Here is a 20,261-nt window from a genome sequence, read left to right on the forward strand (position 1 = left end):
GATACTGAGAGTCTTATATTTGGGACTCAGTTACTAACATGGGGCTTTGAACTTGTTTTTTTTTTTTGTTTTGTTTGTTTGTTTAATTTGACAACCAGTTCGACTTAAAAGCAGTCAGCTATTAAGAATAGAATAGTGCTGGGCACTGTGGTGCATGCCTGTAATTCCAGCGACTTGGGAGACTGAGGCAGGAGTATTGCGAGTTCGAAGACAGCCTCAGCAACTTATCAAGGCCCTAAGCAACTCAGCGAGACCCTGTCTCTGAATAAAATATAAAAATGGGGTGGGGATGAGGCTCAGTGGTTAAGCACCCCTGGGTTCAATCACTAGGGTCAGAGAGAGAGAGAGAGAGAGAGAGAGAGAGAGAGAGAGAGAGATAGATAGTTCCTTAAAGGAATAGAATTGTAGAACCCCTATTTGGGAGAGAATTTAGAGACCATCCGTTGACATAATAGATGAGGAAAACTGAGAACTTTTGATTCACCAAAATGCATTCAGTTAGTGCCTTTGGAAAAATGAAGGCATCCTGATCCTTGATTCAGGGCTCTTTGCACATGTTTCTTCTGGGTATTTTCAGCAACTTTAAGCCTAAATGAGTCAGTAATGTCCAGCACCAATCTTCCCTGTGGTTAGAGCTAAACATATAATCTTCTTAAGATGTCCAATTAAATTGTAATTTAAAAATGCTGCTGATGCCGAGTGTCACGAGTGAATGATTGACTTACAGAGTGACTGCCTAGTGTTACAGCCAAAACTGAGCTGAGCCTATGCCAGGTGGATGTTTGTACCCAAGGCACACAAGCTGCTTTGGCACAGGGATTGTGGAGTCTTTGGCTGCAAAGTCCTTGGACAGGACTGTGGATGTTACTCAGAGGCCTTTTCCCCACTGTGCTGTCTGCAGCTGGGAGTTCACATGCACTGACCTCTGGGACACATGCATGCATCGCTTCGGGGACCTCCAGCTGCCTCTGTCAAATGTCCCTGTGTCAATTCATCAGATTGTCCTCCTTCCTTTGCCCCAAGAGACTGGTCAGCTCTATGTGGATGAAATTATTATCACAGACACAAACATAACAGGTGATGATCAAATGTGCAGTCCTCCATGAACCTGCCTGTCAAATGACTACCTCGCACTTTCCCTCTAGAGGTTGTTGTTCTTTTAATAGAGTAATGGCTAATTCTCTACTTTATCTGCTGTGGTTCTGAAAGCAGAATGATTGGAGCTAGGTGACCTTGGTTCTACCTCTCTCTCACTGGTCCTTTTTCTCCTTATTTATCTCATTTATTGACTCTTATTTCTGGTGCTTGTGTTCTTACTCTATCACTTTTTGGCTGGGAAGCTTTGGTTTCCTCATCTGTAAAATGGGCATACCCTCACTGAATTTCTGTGAAGCTCAACCAAAGTTTAATATAAACCACTCATTACAGGTTCTGACCATAGTGTGCTTTACAAATGTAAGCAATTATTATTATTGTTATTAGGCCAGCAGGATTTCTCCACCTCTCAGTTCAATGTATCTGTCATACAGAGTGCTAGAAGTATTGCAATGATATTTGGTCTCCTATATAGGCTTGAGGTATGATTTATGAACTTGAAGGAAGACAGGGAGAGTGAGGAGCCATATGTTCCTGAGAGAATGTCCCTGTCCTTCTTTAGGTCCATCCACACTCCTCCCACTCACTCTTCAGAGCTCAGACCTGGTCCCTTCTTCCACAAAGTTTCCTTTGGCCTGTTTTGGGCACAGTGTTCTCCCCTAGCTGGGTTGTCCTTCTTGTGGTAGAGACAAAGTGTTACCAGGGGCCCAGTGAATCTGGCCATGTTTAATGTGCACCATAGCCAAAACCGAATGGTGCAGTTTGCTCTTAGGGCCTCCCCATTTCTCAGTTTTGTTCCTTTTCTTTTTCTGTTAAATATTTTATGACTTTGGGGCTCAGCTTTCCTGTTTTTTTTTTTTTCTTAATAGCTTCTCTCTCTCCAAGGAGAAAAAGATGATATAGTCACTTGAACTTTGATTTACAAAGTGCCTAACTTTTTAGTTTTTTTTTTTTTTTGTCTAAAAATTGCAGATCTGAGTATAGGGAGATTGAGGATAGGTGACAAGAAGACTCTTTGTCAGCCCTGAAATTACATCATCTCTAATACTCATCAAAATTTCATTTCCTATCTGTTTAAGTGAGTTAAGTGTTTTTTTTTTTTTTTTTTTTTGAGCTGCTGGGTCAGATTGGGCCATTGCATATATTTCAAACCATTCTTATTCTGGCACACTTAGAAAATGACAGTATTCCAAAGGCATGCAAGGACCAAAGTCCCCCAGCCAGTTATCTTAGGCACCTCTTGGATTTGTTGGTGCCTAAGATAACTGGCTGGGGGACTTTGGTGTCCCCAAGTGCAGTCTGGATTTCCAGAGGGCTGAGGGGATCAGTATTTCAAACACTTGAACCCACTGGTTGGAAAACTCTTGTGCCATTTCACTTTCTCCTTTAAATGGCATCCTGGCCCTCCAAACCCTGGAAGCCAAGGGTCCAGAACCTTTCTTGCTACTGCCATCTTTTCTGCCAGCAAATGCTGGTGAGGAGGGAAGAAGTAATGGAGAGAGTGGGAACAAGAAAGAAGCCTGAGGTTGGCTTGGGTGAAATGGTTTTCTTCCAACTTTGTCAAGTTACTCTACTGGCAATGATTTTGTTCTAAGGATTAATTAATGGCAACATAAACACTACTCAATTGGGCTCAGGTTTCAAAGTTAATTATATGTTATTTATTTTATAACATATAATTAAATTTAATATTTAATTATATTCACCTATCTAATGTCCTCTATAAAAATTATTTTAATCTAGTGTCAGTTTCCATTTATTTTTCATTTAGTTCTCAGAAGCCCGTAAGATGGTCCTATGATCTCCATCCTATGCATGAGGAAACCAAGGCCAATGGGGTATCTCTTAGCCCTTCACTTTCTCCTTTCTCTTCTTGCAGAGCACACAGCTGGGATGTGAGAGAGATCAGAATCTAGGTATCACTGACACTTGAGCAGACCCTTCAGAGGCCCAGTTGAGCTAATAATCATGTACTGAACACCTACTCCATGTACAGTGTTGTTATAAACATTGAGCACACAGAGATGGATAAACCAAAGATGTTACCCTTGAACTCTTTATAGTCTAAATTGTTTTTTTTTAATTATTGGTTTCTTTTAGTTATCCATGATAACAGAAACCATTTTGATATAATTATTCAGGCATGGAATATATTTTATTCTAGTTAGGATCCATTCTTAGGGGTGTACATGATGGTGGGATTCACTGTGATGTTTTCACATATGTACATGGGGAAATTATGTCAGATTCATTCTACTGTCTTTGAAGTTGTCTTTTTTCCCAGTGCCTAATAGGAGGGTAAAAAGATATTAAAAATATATGGTGCTGGTCTCACTAAACTCCCTGCCATGAGATTGTTATCGGTCATGCATGTCAGGATCCCCACTTTACAAATGGGAAAACTGCATCATAGGGAGTTCATGTCAGTTGGCTTACTGGGGACCCAACATAAGTGGGGAAAGTGTGCTCTTTCAGCACCCTGGGAATTAACACTCTGATAGAGGACCTGTATGGGTCTGCCTCCAAGAGCACAGTCAGTGACCTTTGGCTGACTCGGAGCTTATGGGACTTTGCTTTGGAATCAATCATCCACTGAAGCCATGATCTTGCATTTCCTTCTGATAGTAAACTGAATGGTGGGTCCTTCTGCCACCTGTTCCTTTGCTTTCTGTGTCAGCAGGTGGGTAGGAACCTGTGCTTTAAGGGTGCACTGTGAGCTGAGTGACATAACACCTCTATGTGGGATTCTTCATACATTGCTCTGTCTCCTTGAATTACTTGATAATAACAGGATCATTGGTCTCTAGTTTCTCCAGTTGATTCCGGAACAGCTCGTCCAGGTGGGAACCTGGTGGAATCCATCTCTGTGGTGGGATCCCCTCCAGTCTACAGTGTAGCCTTCTGGCTGGCAGGGTGTGGCCTGGAGCTCCCACTTATCACTGCATGGTAAGGAGTGGCTTTGTACCCCTGTCCCTCCTCAGGATTGCTGGTTGGCTGTGGGGATGCAGAAATGGGACTTTTGTCTGGACAAGGACCTGTTTTACTGCTTAAAGGAATGTTTTCATCTTGAGCATCTAGCATCAGACTCACCAAGAGGTCTTGCTAAAACAGATTGCTGGGCCTCACTTTCAAAGCCTCTAATGAAGTAAGTTTGGGACAAGGCCTGAGAGTTTGCATTTTTTAAAATTTTTTTTTAATATTTATTTTTCACTTTTCTGTGGACACAACATCTTTATTTTATTTTTATGTGGTGCTGAGGATCAAACCCAGCACCCCGCGCATGCCAGGCGAGCTCCTTACTGCTTGAGCCACATCCCCAGCCGGAGTTTGCACTTTTTAATGAGTTTCCTGGTGATGCTGATTCTGCTGTTCTGGGGACCACACTTTGAGAACTATTTTATATTAAATTTGTTTTAAAATAGTTGAATTTTTGTGCTGTTTCGAGATTTACATTCACATTGTTTTCTGTTTACTCTCCCATTCCATTCCCTATATATTGATCTTGTTGAGATCCTTTGAAATTAAAAGAAATAGTCTTAAGGAACAAAAACAGGCATTTCTGAAAACTCACCACCAGATGGCACTAGAACGCTATAAGTCTGGCTTCTTAGTAGTCAACTATTTCTAGAAATTGGTTTATAAAGCAGCAACTAATGGTAAGGCTCCCAGAAGTCTGTGGAACACATGCATACTTTAATTCATTCTTTTAACTTTTCTCTTAAACCCTGTGTCTACAATGAAAGAATTCAGATGCTCTGACTTTCATATGTGCGTTTCATACATAGATATGTACATATGTGTGTTCATGTATGCCTGCTTCGAATCTCTTTCTTTTGTTTCAAAAAACGAGTTATCATACCTACAACCTGCTGGATGGTATATGAAAGGGAGGGAAAGAAAGCTTGAGTCTGTGCTTTATTTTCCTTGATATATTGTTTGTTCCATGGTCCTCTGAGCAGGAAATGTGTTAAATCCACCACCAGAATGAAGAGGTGAGAGAGCTTTGGTGATGGAGAGGAAGCTTCCATATTGGTTGTCTCTAAATGCCAAAGTTATTAACTCTGAAGCAATAGTGGCTAATTTACATCACTGAGTAGTTTCATGCTAAGAGTGGTCCTCACAACCTGCTTTTCTGAGTGTCCCTCAAATCCCTTGGCTCCTCTGGAAGCTTCTGGCCTAAGCAAGACAGAACAACTTTCAGACTAGGTTCTCCAGGATACATTCCCCACCCAGGCAGTGCTACTCTGTCATTTCTCTATGTTGGCTAATATGCATATCAATATGTGGTACTTAAATAATACTATTGACAGAAATTGTATATATCTCTTATTGAAATTTTGGAAAATACAGAAAAACACATAGAAGATAAAATTTATTCATATTCTCACCAAGAAGAAATAAATTCTGTCAACACATTGGGCCTATATTCTGCTTTTTTTCCCCACAGCAGTGTTTGCATACATATATCCATGTATATATTGACTTTTTAAACGTCAAATTGGGATCATACATTACATACTCTATGTATTACTCACCCTTTTCAGCTAATATTACAGGTTGAATCTTTAAACCCATTGGCAATGATTTCTTTCTCTTTTTTAATATTTATTTTTTAGTTTTAGGTTGACACAGTATCTTTATCTTACATTTATGTGGCGCTGAGGATCGAACCCATTGCCTCGTGCATGCTAGGGGAGCGCTCTACCACTGAGCTACAACCCCAGCCCTCAGCAATGAGTGAATTGGTCTATTTGGCCTCTGGAACAAAATAACATAGATTGGCTATCTTATATAGAACAAGGATTTATTTCTCACAGTTCTGGAGGCAGGGAAATCCGTGATTGGTGCTCCCACAGGTTCAGTGTCTGGTGAGGGTTTTCTTCCCGGTTCATAGATAACACCTCATCATGTTCTCTCTTGGTGGAAGAAAGGAACATCTCTCTGGGCCTATTCTGTAAGATCACTATTCCCATGCATGAGGGCTGCACCCTATGACCTAATCACTTCCATAAAGTTTCCACTTCCCAATAGCATCACCTTGGGTATTAGGATTTCAACATGTGACTTGTGGGGACACATATTTTCAGACCAAAGCACTAGCTAAATAGTGTTCCATTTCATGATGTGTCACAATTATTGAACCAATCTGTCATATTAAAAAGCAGGATTGGATTAGCCATGGTGGTGCACACCTGTAATCGCAGGGGCTCAGCAAGAGGATCTCGAGTTCAAAGCCAGCCTCAGCAAAAGTGAGGTACTAAGCAACTCAGTGAGACCTTGTCTCTAAATAAAATACAAAATAGGGCTGTGGATGTGGCTCAGTAGTTGAGTGTCCCTGAATTCAATCCCCAGTATCCCCCAAAATAAAATAAAAATAAAATCAGGATTGGGTGCGTAGTCTGTAGATAGGAGTTATGTAAGAACTGGGCTAGCTGGAGTGACTGACCATGCTTCAGCTGGGGATACTAGGTGAGGTAGCACCTGTGGACCAGAGCACACTGGCTTTTTGTTTGAATATGTACATGAGACTAGAGAAAACCAAGTTCTCTTTCAACTTTGTGGTGACTGAAGTCATTCGCTGTTCTCTGCTCCTAGAATTAGTGTTGGGTGAAGGGTGGAATGCTCTTAAGAATTCTAATGTTTATATTGCACTTTTCTTGCTGTGGTGGAAGAGGGATGCTCAACATATGGGAGCTTGGGCTCCTTTGGCTGGGACCATGGGTGATGAACTGGTCTTTGAGATGCAGCAGTGTTCTATGTGAATTGGCATATCCTGAAGGCTACATGGTTAATGCTTTGCTTCTGACATGCTGCAGCTCTGTGCCCACTGAAGAAACAGAAGGATCTGGACCCGTCCATGTGACAGCACAGAGACTACAGAGGACAAGTCCACCTTTGGGAGGACATTTTCGCATCCAACTTCCTAACACAGAGATTCCTGGTAAAGGGGCAGTTTGGGGGTGCAAGACCTCCCATTTCTATCTCTCCTCTCAGACAAACACGTCCTGTGAATCCTCAGATAGTCTGATAGTCTCAAAGCTGTTTTGTCTCATGTCTGAAAATGGCCTTCTTAAAATTAAAGATGTGGAAAGGGACTTTCTGTTTATACAACCCCAACTTTTAAATTTTGTAGATATGGAAATTGAGTGGATTTGCTTCCTGGAACTGTCACAATAAGTTATTACAAACTTAGGGACTTAACACTACAGAAATTTCTTCTCTTCTAGTTTTGGAATCCAGAAGCTCAAGATCAAGTTATTGCAGGCCCACACTCTCCACAGCAGGTTCTAGGCGAGGACCCGTTTCCTGACTCTTCTAGTTCTTGGTGGACATTGGCGTTCCTGAGCTGGGGATATATTACTCTAACTTTGTGGTCTTGCTGCCACTGCCTCTTCCTCTCTGGTCTCAAAACTTCCCCTGCTCTCTCTTATAAGAATACATAGAATTACATTTGGAGCCTCCTTGGATAATCCAGGATAAACTCCTCTCAAGACCTTTATTTAACCAAGTCTTTTGCCACATGATAATATTCATTCCTTCCCCTTGTAAGGGAACATTAATATGTTCAGGATGTTAGAGCATTGGCATATCTGTTGGGGGCCACTCTTCAGCCAGCTACACTGAGGCACACCCAAAGATCATACAGATAAGTAGTTGATGACAGGGTCTGGATGAGAACCTGTGTATTTGAGTCTCAGATCAGTCCTCTTCTCTCTAGAGCCTCCTAGGCCAAGTTCCTTGATAGCAGTGTCCTTTACAGTTAACCTAATGGTGACACCATGGGTTCTTGAGTATTTTAATGGTCATAACAAATGTGGAAAGAAATTGCAGATGCAATTAGGATAGTGCTTTTAAATCTTTAAGAATACTCATGTTTCACAACGGATAAGAATTAAAAGCGATAACAGTATGTTACTTATTTGATAGAAGTATGAAGAACCAAAAGGGAGGCTCAGGAAAAAAAATCAAGAGAGACTGGATAAAATTTGGTCCATGGCTCAAAAATCTCCTGCCGGAGCAGAGACACTCAGCTTGCAAAGGATCTTCTTGAGTGGGAGGAACAGGAGAGTGTTTTTACTAAAATCCGGCAACTTAGGAACAGTTGAGGGCCCCTTGGTCATTATCTGATGCATGAACAAGTGCCTGCGGTGTTCCACTGCCGTGACATCCCTTACCGACCTTTATTTTTTCACAAATAAGAGAGATTATTCGAGAGAGTCCTTTCTACCGTCCTGTTCTGTTGCTGATGTTCCTCACATCGCTGCCTGCAAAACAACCAGGGGAAGTCAGATTTCACCTGGCATTTTGAAATGGTGATGGGCCTGAAATTATGTTTCAATGTAGAAAAATGATTTTTTTTTTCCAATGATGAGATACTTTTGCCCACTGAAGGAACAGAAGGAAAGTGGCATTTTATTAACCCTTCAGGGCAGTGTGGAATTCAAGAGGAAGGCTCTTGCGTCAGTACAAGGCACCCTGTGTTTTAATCTAAACCTCTCTCATCAGGTTGGCAAGCTTGTGAATATGGTTAGTTTTCATTTTCTTCATCTCTGAAGTAGGCATCAGTACCCAAGCGATCCACCTCACAGGGCTGCTGGAAGCAGCTAATGAAATGGAAACTTTTGGTAAAGCATGAAGCAGGGTTCAAACACAGAGCTTTGTTATTTCTCTGTGGGGATGTGGAATGGGGAAGCAGGTGGTTGGGCTTAAAGGAAATTCTAATAGAGAAACTGAAGTTAAATGCCAACATTCCTCAGCTGGTTGGCTAAGTTTTTATGGGTGTCAGCTGCCGTATGCCTCCCCCCACTCCCTGTGAAAAGTGGCCAACTTTTCTCTGTTCACAGGGCCAGCTAAAATTTTCCAGGGAAAACCCAATGTTTAATTAGACTTTCAGCCTTTCTATAGATGTCTGGAGCTTATGTTTCTACTTGACAGTCGAGACTGTTTTGTCTGATAAACTGTGTTCTCTGCCTGCTATTTGATATGATTCTGATGGAAGATATTACAACATAAAAAGTGGGCATCTACTTGAGTTTGCACTGGGAAAAATGTTTCAGCTAGGGCTGAAAGTTCTCTTGAAGCTATATTTTGAATTGGAAGGTCTCATGCAAATTTAGTAGGCATCCTTGATGATGAGACCCTGCAAGATGAATTAACCAGACTTGTGTTTTCTATGCCCAAACCTTCCCTTACAGATGTCCCTGTGCACATTTCTGCAAGGCACCTTCAAAAACTCTTACAGGAAAATGCTGATAACTTCACCTCCAGATACCTCAATGTCAGTGATTTCATTGTGAAGGAGGATCTAAACTCTTGCTATGAACATGTATGGACCCTTTCGTGGTCCACCCAGATTGGGGATTTGCCCAATTTTATCAGAGTATGTATGATATCACGTTGGGTGCTGTGAATTTGGTGCCTTAGGGAAATTTTGTAAAAAACAAAAAACAAAAACAAGAGAATCAGAATTATATGAATTAAAACTCTCATGGATTATTATTTTCTTGGAATATTCAAGCAAGGGATCCTATGCTTTCTTTCTGGAAGCTTTCAACAAATATTTTGCACTTTGTGTTCCTCTTGAACAATTTAGACTCAATGTCTCTTTCCTAACTCTCTGTAATAGAGAAGTTGTTGGTCAGTGTCCGTCGTTCAATAATTCCACATCTGTTATTGGATAATTTAAGCAGATGTGATTGACTTAGATTTTCATGGAGGCAGATGGCAGAACAGAAGGAAGTTTAGAGAAGGATTTGCTGTCTTTGGATAATGACAAAACCAGATGCTCTTGCATATTTAGGATTAAAAAATAATCTAATGAACATCTAGCATTTGGTTATTATAAAATAAAGCCCATGATGAAATTTTATTCCAGTTATATGGTATTAAGGGTCATCTGGTTTTCAAACAAAACCATGGAGAGGAGATGGAAACAGTGCTCTTATCTCAAAGCACTGTTTTCTTACATTTCATTTTAGTATTTTGGATTGCAAACACAGAAAATAGAGAAAAATATAGAAGGAAAATATCACAAGATGTAGAAGATTGGCTGGTTATGTCTCTTTTTGAATGTCTCATTTTTAAATAAGTATTTTTCTAATCTACTGGGCTTTCATTAGCTATTACTACTGAAGGTTTCTAGATTTTAATTCTTTGTCAATTCAACTTTATTCTCTAGCTATCTGAATATCTCAAACAGAATGTGAAGAACCTCTTATCATTCGTTTTAATCAAGAATACATTTCTATTCTATGGCAGAACTTATCAGAAATTTAACTGTCTCAGGTGTGTGATCAAAGTCTGACTGGGATGAATCCTGCGGTAACCTCTCGCGTGGTTTTTGATGGTGGAGTTTTTCTTGGACCTGTGTTTGGAGACATGCTGGCCACTGCCAACCAGCACACTCAGGTGAGAGTAGATGGGTCCCTGAGGTGCAGGCAGCAGTTCATGAAGTGAAGGTGGAAGGAAAATGTCTATTTCTTTGGCATTTAGTCTCAAAGGAAGGGTTTTTTACATGAGTGAGTAGTACCCAGGTGAAAATAGATTGATTAGCAGTCTATGCAGCTTGCATTTATGACATTTACTTTTGTATGCAGAAGAAATTTACTAAAGATTTAGCATATTCAGCTGTGGGTGGTGGTAAGTACCCAAAGTCCCACCTACTCAGGAAGCTGAAGCACAAGGATCTGTTGAGTTTGTGACCAGCTTGGAAATCATAGTGAGACCTCCATCTTTAAAAAAAATAGCATATTTAACTGTAAACATGAATTTAAGTCTTTCTACCATAAATTTAAGAACACTTAACGTGTTTTGTGCCATTCATTACAATTTTAGGTTTTAGGCTTATTACTGGGAAAATAGAAGAAAGAAATGGGAATAAGTGAATCATTAGCATATTTTAATTTGGGAAATCTTCGTAAGTACTTTATGGCTATTCTCGTGTGTATGAACTGTCCACGTTGTTTTAACTTCTTTTACTTTGTTTCAGGTGGTTGTACGAGTGAATGACATACCAGCTCATTGCCCAGGTTCCTGTTCTTTCCAATACCTCCAAGAGTCAACTCCCAGCGTCCATTCTGTGTGGTATTCCCTTGGTATGATTTGTGACTTGGCACTGAGACAGTCATGAATCTTAGACTCAGTGATTTTATTTAGAGGCCATGTAGCTGGTACTGAGGGATAGAAGGTGCATTAGTTCAGTAAGTAGAGGGTGAATTATGAAGCAGAAGGTCCATCTTGAGGTCCATCTAGGGAATATGTTTATTATTTGAGAAGGAAGCAATTTTTTTGATAACTTAAATGGTTTTTTTTGTCTCTTATTTTGAAATATTCATTTTGATTTTTTAATTAAGTAGTGGCCTCTCATTACTAGTTTGAGAAAATTTAAGATGGAGTCTGTGTGCTACAGTGAAAAATGCAGTTGTCATGGTTGAGTCAGCATTTGACTCTCTGAATTTTAGGAGGGAAAAATGAAGGAGAATAAAAATTTGATGTGAGAGAGTGATGTCACTGAGAGATGATTTTTTTTTAATTTTTAAATTTCTTTCCTCTTTTCAGATGGTGACATCAATCCACTGGTTTATATTACTGGAACTGGTTTCTCTGATGATTCCCAGTCTTTACAGGTTACGGTGAACAAAATGAGTTGCAAAGTTATTTTCTCAAACCAAACGAATGTAGTGTGTCAATCAGACCTGCTGCCAGTCGGAGTACATCCAATCTCAGTGTTGGTGAGACCCTCTGGTCTTGCCGTCAATGCCAGTGGAGAAGGCCTCTTCCTGTACGTGAGACCCAGGCTTGATGCTGTGGAGCCTTCCAGAGCTGCAGAGATTGGTAATCTGGGCCTTGCAATGCATCTGACTCTCTGAAGCTAGCTTTCTAGTCAGAATGCTAAATGTAATCCTACAGTGTAGTAAATTCTATATACACCGTAATTTACAGCTTTATGTTCCTATACATTTCTGCTAATTAGCAACAGACCCTTAAGCCCTTAAGTGAACTCCTTTGTAACATAGTGTAGGTTGGCTTTGGTGTCAAGCATAATGAGTTAAGTCACCCAGTCACTGAGTCCATTGGCCTAGTGGGAACAATGTTGGATTAGGAACCAGATCATTCCTGGGATTTTGCACTATCTCAAGTCAGATGTGTGAGCTTAGAAACTGAAGTTACTACCAAGGGATTTAGTTTCCTAATAATGATGATGACAGCAACAATATCATTTATCAGGTACTTCTTTTGAGTAGTCACACATCTTAAAGGCTATACCTGCCCCCCACCCCGAAATAGAATGATTGTCCACATTCTTCAGATGAGACAATGCTGGTTCTAAGAGGAAAGTGTTTTGGCCAAAGCTTCACAGGGAAAGAGGAAGAGCCAGTGAGCAAACCAGAGCTCTCCGACATGAAGTCTCCTTGCTGCCTTTATGTGCCATACTGTCATGGCCTTACCAGTACAACCACTAATGATGCTTCACTTATAGGCTAGCTAGCCTTGTGTCAGAGGAAATGAGTTAACAGTTGGGAAAGCCCCTTTAACAGTAAAATCATTCAATAAATGTGAAGTATAGAACTTGTCCACTAGGAACTTTGTGCATTGCTGATATTTCACAAATGTGTGTTAACTGATATACACTTGGCTAGTGTACAAGGCAAACTCCTGTTTGAGTAGTGAGGATCCAGAGGGCAGTGAGTCTTGTTAATATCTGCCCCATGAACTGGGTCTTAGTTCCGTGAGAGATTTCCCCACGACTTGCTACTTTCTAGGGGACACTACCAGTTAAAAACAACCCAGTTGGATTGTAAGAATCTCAGGAATACTCATGCTTATGTTTGCTGATGTAAAAATTTTGGCGCATAAAACTCCTTTCCTTAATGCTTTGGATTTTTCTTATTGTTTGTTCTGGTGACCAGAGGCTTGTAGCTTAGAATACATTTTAAAGCAGTGTATTTTGGCCACGAACTCATTGTTCAAAGGAACAGTTTGTTTCTGACACTACTTGGCATAGAAGAGTAAATCACAAGGGCCACCCCACTTCTTCTCTGCACATAAAACAGAGAAAGCTCTTATTTCTTAGTGGTTTTAGGAAGGACCCAGATGACATGTGGTACTCAGAGTGAAAGATCATATTCCATATCAACCCAATAATTGCTAGCTTGAGTTTAGGTTATATAGGTCTTCCCACTAGATTTATAAGGGATTGTGATTTTATTACAAAGTTAATTTTGCAGTTCAAGTCACGCCAACTCTCTTCATCTCTCCCCACTAGTTTGTAGACACCATATGTGCAATGGGTGGCTCAGTTCCGTACACAGAATGCCTGGCATCAGGAGGGTGGCTAAATGTCCCAGTTTTCCTGGGATGGAGTAGATTCTCAGGATGCAAGATTTTGAGTTTTTAAACTAGGATGAAGAACTTTGAGTGTTAAAATATCGGTCCCAGGAAATCAGTTGGTCACTGTACCAGGGACGTTGTACCAATGATATATAAGTGAAGGGATTTAAAGGTCTGGGGTGGGGGGTGGGTCATGCATCAAAAGGTGGAAAACTCTGAGAAGGGATGAATACCAGTTGGGTGCAAATTTACTTTTATTAAGATTACAGGTAATGGAGGAAGAGAGAGAGGCTGCATCCTGGGTCCTGTGTTTAAACTTTCCCTGCCAACCTACGAAGCATTAGCTTATGTTCGTCACGCACACAACACTAACTGTGCCACCCAGTACAGAGTCCTGTACTGTAAAGGCAGTACGGTATGTACTGTATTTCAGTACCAATTGGTACTGAAAGGGTGGTCCTGGACCAGCAGTATTGGGATCATCTGGGAGCTTGTTAGAAGCATGGAGCCTCAGGCCTGTCCCAGACCTCCCGAACTGAAGTGTATTTTTAAAGGCTCCTCAGACAATCTCTGTGAATAATACAGTTTGAGAACAGTGCTAGAGGCGCTTTAAAGAACCCCACATGGAGGACTATGAGAAAAGAACAAAAGAAGACCTGAGTATGTAATGAATATATATCATGTCATCCATAATATTCAGAATCACCACTTCCCCATATGCTGAAGTGCCCTCAAAAAGCTTTTTGAGCACAATCTTGACTGTGCCTTACATACTCCCTTGGTCCCCTGTAGTGCTAGGTAGATTGGCCTTCTGCTTATGCAAGTGTCCTTGTGAGGGATCTCAGCTCTCAATGAAGAATGGAAAGTGTCACCTCCCCAATGACTGCCTTCCACAATGATCAGGATGACAAAAATCGACTTAGCTCTAATATGCCAGGCAGTATTAATGCCAGGGATATAGCAAATAAAAGCAAAAATCCCTCTTTCTGGGAGATGGTAGTAAATATATAGGAGAAAAATCAAGAAGGAAATGGGATGAAGAGTGATGGAGGGGTTTGTGTGCTACCATGGTCATTGGCATGGGAGGAATGGCGTGGATAACTCCGGAGAGTGGAGACAGGGATGCAGTGCAGGAATGAGTCCCGAGGAAATCTTGGGGGAGAGAACTTGAAGCAAAAGAAACCTCAAAGGTGCCTTGAGTTAGAATGAGCTTGGCTTGTTTCAAGGACAAGGAGGTTGCTGAGTCTGGACTAGATGGAGTGAGGAAAGTGGGGTAGATGACCAGGAGCAGATCATATGCCCTATGGGACTATGACAGGAGGTTAGCTCTTATTCTGCATAAGATAAGAGCCAATGGAGGATTCTAAGTGACATGATCTAACTTAGGTTGCTGTATAAGACAATACTACAGGAAGGCAAAGATGAGCCTGAAAGCTATTACTATTATCCAAGAAAAGAGGTAATGTTGGCTTTCACTCAGGCCATATACAAGTAGATTTGCTCTAGTTTTTTACTTTAAGTGTTCTTTCTTTGAACTTGAAAAATTAAGACATAATTCCCACACAACAAAATTCTCCTTTTTTTTTTTTGGTTTATCACATTTTTATGGGTGCATTACAGTTGCACATAATGGTGGGATTTGTTGTTACACATTTGTAATGCATACAATATAATAATATGTTTTGGCCAATATTATTCCAAAATTCACATTTTAAAAGTGTACAATTCAATGGTTTTCAGTACTTTTGGGCTGTTAGGAATAATACTTTTCTGACAAGGATTTATGGGGATACATATTTTCAGTTCTTTTGGGCATATATTTGTGGATGAGATTGCCATATGGTGACTTTGTTTCATTTCTTGAGGACCTACCCAACTCTTTGCAAAATGTCTGCATGAATTCCCATTCCCACTAGGCTACAGATCACCAACACTTGTCATTTTCTGTTTTTGCTTCTGTTTACTTTTTATAGTAGCCATCTTAATGGGTGTAAAGTGGCAGTTCATTGTGGTTTGATCTGCATTTTTCTACTGATGTTTGCATTTCCTACTGATTTAGCATCTTTTCAAGTACTGATGGGCCACTGTGTAACTTTGTTAGAGAAATGATAGCTCAAATCCTTTGCCAATACTAAAAGTTGTTTTTTTTTATTTTATTGTTGAGTTATAGGTTTTTTAAAAAAATATATATATATATATATTCTAGATACTAACTTTTATCAGGTGTATGATTTAAAAATATTTCCTTCTATCACGTGGAGTTTTTTTTTTTTTTTAAACTTTTTAAACAGTGTTATTTGAGGCACAAAGTGTTTGTTTCTTTTTTCTTCTTTTTGTGGTGCTGGATTGAACCCAGGATCTTATTCATGCAGCAAGTGCTCAACTATTGAGCCACATCCCCAGCCCAAAAAAGTTTTTAATTTTGGTGAAATCCATTTCATATTTATTGTTGTTGGTTTTGTTTTTGGCACTATATCTATGATATCATTGCCTAATCCAGTGTTACAAAGGTTTATGCCTGTGTTTTCTTTTTATAATTCAGCTCTTACATTAGGTTAGATCTTAGACTATTAGCTCTTACACTTGAGTTACTCTTTTTATACAGCATGATATATGTTTCCAGTCTTTTTGGTTTTTATCAAATTTTTAGGAAAAAAAGCAGCAGAAATTGAATAATTATTAGTGTGTTTAAGAGGCACTATATCTTCTTTTGTAATGAACTGTCCATTTCCTTAGCTCATATTTTCTACTTGAATTATTGTTCTTTCTTAGTGATTTTATTTTATTTTTATTATATATATATCACATTTATGAATTGCAAAAAATAGAAAATAAGAGACAAATAAAATATGTAAAATGTGTGTGTATATATATATATACACACACACACACATCTCTAAATATATTTTGTGGTACTGAGGATTGAACCTAGGACTCACACATATAAGCGTTCTACCCTTGAGCTAAAGTCTCAGTCAATTTAAACATTAAAAAAAAATTATTTTGAGACAGAATCTTGCTATATTGCTCAGGATGGGCTTTATTTTGTGAACTTCCTGCCTAAGCCTCCTGAGTAGCTGGGATTACAGGAATGTACCAATGTACCTGACTAAATAGCTCTAATTTTAATGTAATAAGTTAGATCTTCTTTTTATGGCGTAGGAGTTTATGAAATACTTAAGATGAGCGTTCAATCTCTGAAGTTATGTGAAAATTAAAATTCTATTTCCTCCTAGGTTTTTTGGTGCTTTCTCTTATGTGTTTGAATATTTGATGAATTTGGAATATATTTTTGTGAAGGATGTGAGGGAGGTACAAATTCAGATTTAATTTTTTCAGTGTTAACCATTTTTAAAAATTTACTGAATAAATAGTCCGTGTGTTTCACACTTATGTGAAATGTCATATTTTTCGTATCCTATAGCCACATATTTATCTGGACTCCTATTTTATTCTTCCTGGACTCCTATTTTATTCCATTCCATGGAGCTGTCTAAGCATGCTCTGTTATTAGCTTTTGATTATATATTTTTTCAAGATATTTTAATGCCTAGAAGAAGATATCTTTATTCTTACTTTTGAAATTTGCTCTCAACCTATTTTTATTTTTCATTGACATTCTGAAGTAGATTTTCTAATTTAAGTGAAAATTCTAAAAGAACTTTTACTGGAATTGCATTGGTGCTTTTGTTTAGAGAGATTGTATATTCACTCTCTATTAATTTATTTTAATTTTCTTACCTAAGTTTTAATCTACCCATTAAATTTTTTTTTCAGTAGCATTATAAAGTTTCTTTATATTTTTCATCATCTTTTGTTTTTCTCATCAAGTTTATTTCCACATATTGTCTCTTTTATGTTGCTCTTGTAGATTGCCATTTCCTTCTATTTTATTCTCATTTAAAAGTGTATTGTGGTCTTGCTCTGATTCTTCAGGACAAGCTACATATTTAACCTCAGGATATTATTCCACCCAGTCACCTTGTTGCCAAGGGTTTTCTTCAGGTTGTGTGAGTTCCCTTTCTCTCTCTGACATGCTTCTGGCCCCTGCCCTCCTCCTCACTCTCAATGAGTACACATGTCTATTTGGTGGCCTTCAATACTCTCTTGAATCACCTTCTAGGTAGAAGTCAGAACTGAATCATTTCCATTCTGCATAATAAGTGGGTTTTCTATTCATCAGCTGGACCAAGGGCTACTTCTCCAAATAAGACCCTTTCCCACGATATCAGTAGGACTGGCATCATCTCTCTTCTTACCAACCTCTGCCGTGAGGAGGGGGGAGTGTCTGTGGCTGCTTTTCAGTGGCTGGCAGAGAACTCCTGATGGCAGTGGGTGATAGCACCAGTCATTTCTATACCATCATGATGACTAGAACCTAGTACATGTGGTATTAAATCAAAATCAGTAGAGCTAATGCCATCATTTAAAAATGAAGAAAGTGAGAGCCAATGAGCTGAGGGACAATACTACAAATGACCTGCTTTAAGTGGCAGAATATTCTGTGATCTTGACTCTGAGCCTACTGCTCTCTTGACCATGATGCTCTCTTATACTTGGTTTCTCAGGAAAACAATAAGTTTTACAGGATTGGCAGGAATGGTATTTTGATGATATTTTCGAATCTAGGACAGAAAGACTTTTCAGAGACTGTGTACTTCTCTGACTTGTAGCAATAGTGCATCCTTATGTTTTATTCTTGAAGATCTTCAGGATTCATTGCTACTACTTTCTGCCCTCTGGCCAATACTTCTGTGTGTATTGTAATTTGTATATTTCAACTCAGTCTTTTTCTGTAGTTTGAGCATGGCCTTGTATTTTGACTAAAGAATTTCATAATTTAATTTCACTTTCTTTCTCTTCTGATAATTAATTTTTGTCTGCCTATATGCCTGTGGATCCCATATGAAAATGCTTTGGTTTTGTTACAGGAGGGCTCTGGGCCACCATCCGAGGCTCTAGTTTGGAAGGTGTTAGCCTGGTGTTATTTGGATCTAAGTCCTGTGACATCAACATCACCACAAGTAATTCTCAAAGAATTCAGTGCAAAGTTCCACCCAGGGTAAGTGGAATCTTCTTTTGGGCATTTCCCTTTATTTGGGTGAACAACCATTATTTACAGAAGGTTTTCAGTTAAAACTGCTTACAATTAAGTTAACTAAAAATAACTTCTCATCATAAGAGTTTGCTTATGTTATTTATATTGTCTATTTTGCTATGAAGGGGGAAAATTGATCCCACCGATAGTGTTTCTATTTAACAACTGTTAATTCTTTTAATAATAAGAGAATCCAGACAGTTCTATTCTACATGTTCAGAGAATATTAGTGCCACAGAATAAATATATTTTTATGGGGTGCACATTATGGTAGTAGTTTGCAAAATTTAAACATCCTATAACGTCTCCTCTTTCTTAAGCAAATGACAAAGAACTTAGTGTTCACCAGCAATTTTGTTTTTTTGCATGGATGTGAATCCTGGAACTCGGTCTTGTAGAATGTCTGATTCCTATGAAGTATCTTTCTAGTAGACTCCTGCCTCTTTCTTTTCCATTGAAAGCAAGTCCCTGAGATCTGGTTTTCATTTTGGTAGTGCTCTGTCATGACCCATTAAGGGAGTTGGGGGTCTTTCCTGGTACAGTCGGTGAGTCACTCACAGCTGCAGTTGGATTTCTATTTAGGGTTGATGGTGGGGGTCAACACACCTAGCACACCCAGGATCCCCAAAGGTGTCTGTCTACTGAACAAAGATCTGTAGGAAGTAGGATTAAGAATATCCTTTTATCCCTGGTTCTGAAATTTTATCTTATCCAGTTCCTTGAATATTATGAAAAGTTGGCTTTTATATGTAAACTACATGCAAATTCCAGTACACTGTATTTTAATTTGTTTAACTCTTTCCTATTGTTGGGCATGTAGAAAATTTCTAGATTTTTCTCTATTATAAATAGTGAAATTTTGATCATCTTAAAAAACTATAATTTTTTAGCACACTTCCCTGCCCCCCCCATAAAGTAATATAAATTCTAAAGCTTTTGGTATCTAGTATTCAGTTGCTTAAAATTCCTTTTCAGTTTATATTCCCACCATCACTGTGTAAACATCTGATTTGGGGCATTTTGGACAACCCTGGGAATTATCTCATTAATATATTTTTTAATATATATTTACCATTTGAATGAGTAGAATTTGTACTATTTGGATTTCCTTTATAAGAGTGGATACACATTAAAAAACAAACTTCTGAGTTTGATCAAAGTCATATATACAAAGGCTCAAAGGAAAATAAGCCATAATGTTCTCCTACCTGCTTTTCTTCCTTCTTCTAGTCCTCATTTTTGAAACAATAAATTATTTTGAATTCTAGCAACTTAATTTGCTTATTCAATATAGCATGTATACATTATAATTATTTTAAATGATACTGACAGAACCATAGAATTTTTTTTGGTATTTTGATGTTTTTTTCCTAGAGTTCCTGTTTTTTTTCCTTACCATAGAAATATACTCTCTTTTTAAAAAAATCTCATCATACCAGTTACTTATTTTCTTTGAAGCTTTCTTGTTTTCCTGTGTCAATCTAGGTTGGTTATTTTCTAGGTTATTCTATAGAGTTCACTCCAGTACTTTGGTTGATTACTTTTCTGGTTAGGTTTACTGTTTCTTTGAGTTTATATCTCTTCTTCTTCTTCTTTTTTCTTTTTTTGTTTATATTTATCTGTGAGATCATAAATTAAAAAAAATATGTTACAAAAGAAAATTCAGAAAGAATGAGTAATAAATAGTGTCTGAAAGCACTTGGATGCTTGATTGATAGTTTAGCTAGGTATAAATATT

At 38.7% G+C, this 20,261-nt stretch overlaps 1 protein-coding gene across 1 annotated transcript in view; it reads left to right on the plus strand.

The window, feature by feature from the left end:
• Positions 1–20,261, plus strand: part of Pkhd1 (PKHD1 ciliary IPT domain containing fibrocystin/polyductin) — a 426,978-nt gene that overhangs the window by 34,062 nt on the left and 372,655 nt on the right. The window contains exons 20-27 of the mRNA XM_026400889.2: positions 902–1,077; positions 3,903–4,041; positions 6,912–7,036; positions 9,291–9,475; positions 10,381–10,503; positions 11,084–11,189; positions 11,653–11,928; positions 18,357–18,487. Of these exons, the coding sequence (XP_026256674.2) occupies positions 902–1,077; positions 3,903–4,041; positions 6,912–7,036; positions 9,291–9,475; positions 10,381–10,503; positions 11,084–11,189; positions 11,653–11,928; positions 18,357–18,487 (1,261 nt within the window). The remainder of the gene's footprint in view (positions 1–901; positions 1,078–3,902; positions 4,042–6,911; positions 7,037–9,290; positions 9,476–10,380; positions 10,504–11,083; positions 11,190–11,652; positions 11,929–18,356; positions 18,488–20,261) is intronic.

This window comes from Urocitellus parryii, chromosome 8 (assembly GCF_045843805.1).
Source record: "Urocitellus parryii isolate mUroPar1 chromosome 8, mUroPar1.hap1, whole genome shotgun sequence".
Taxonomy (NCBI): Eukaryota; Metazoa; Chordata; class Mammalia; order Rodentia; family Sciuridae; genus Urocitellus; species Urocitellus parryii.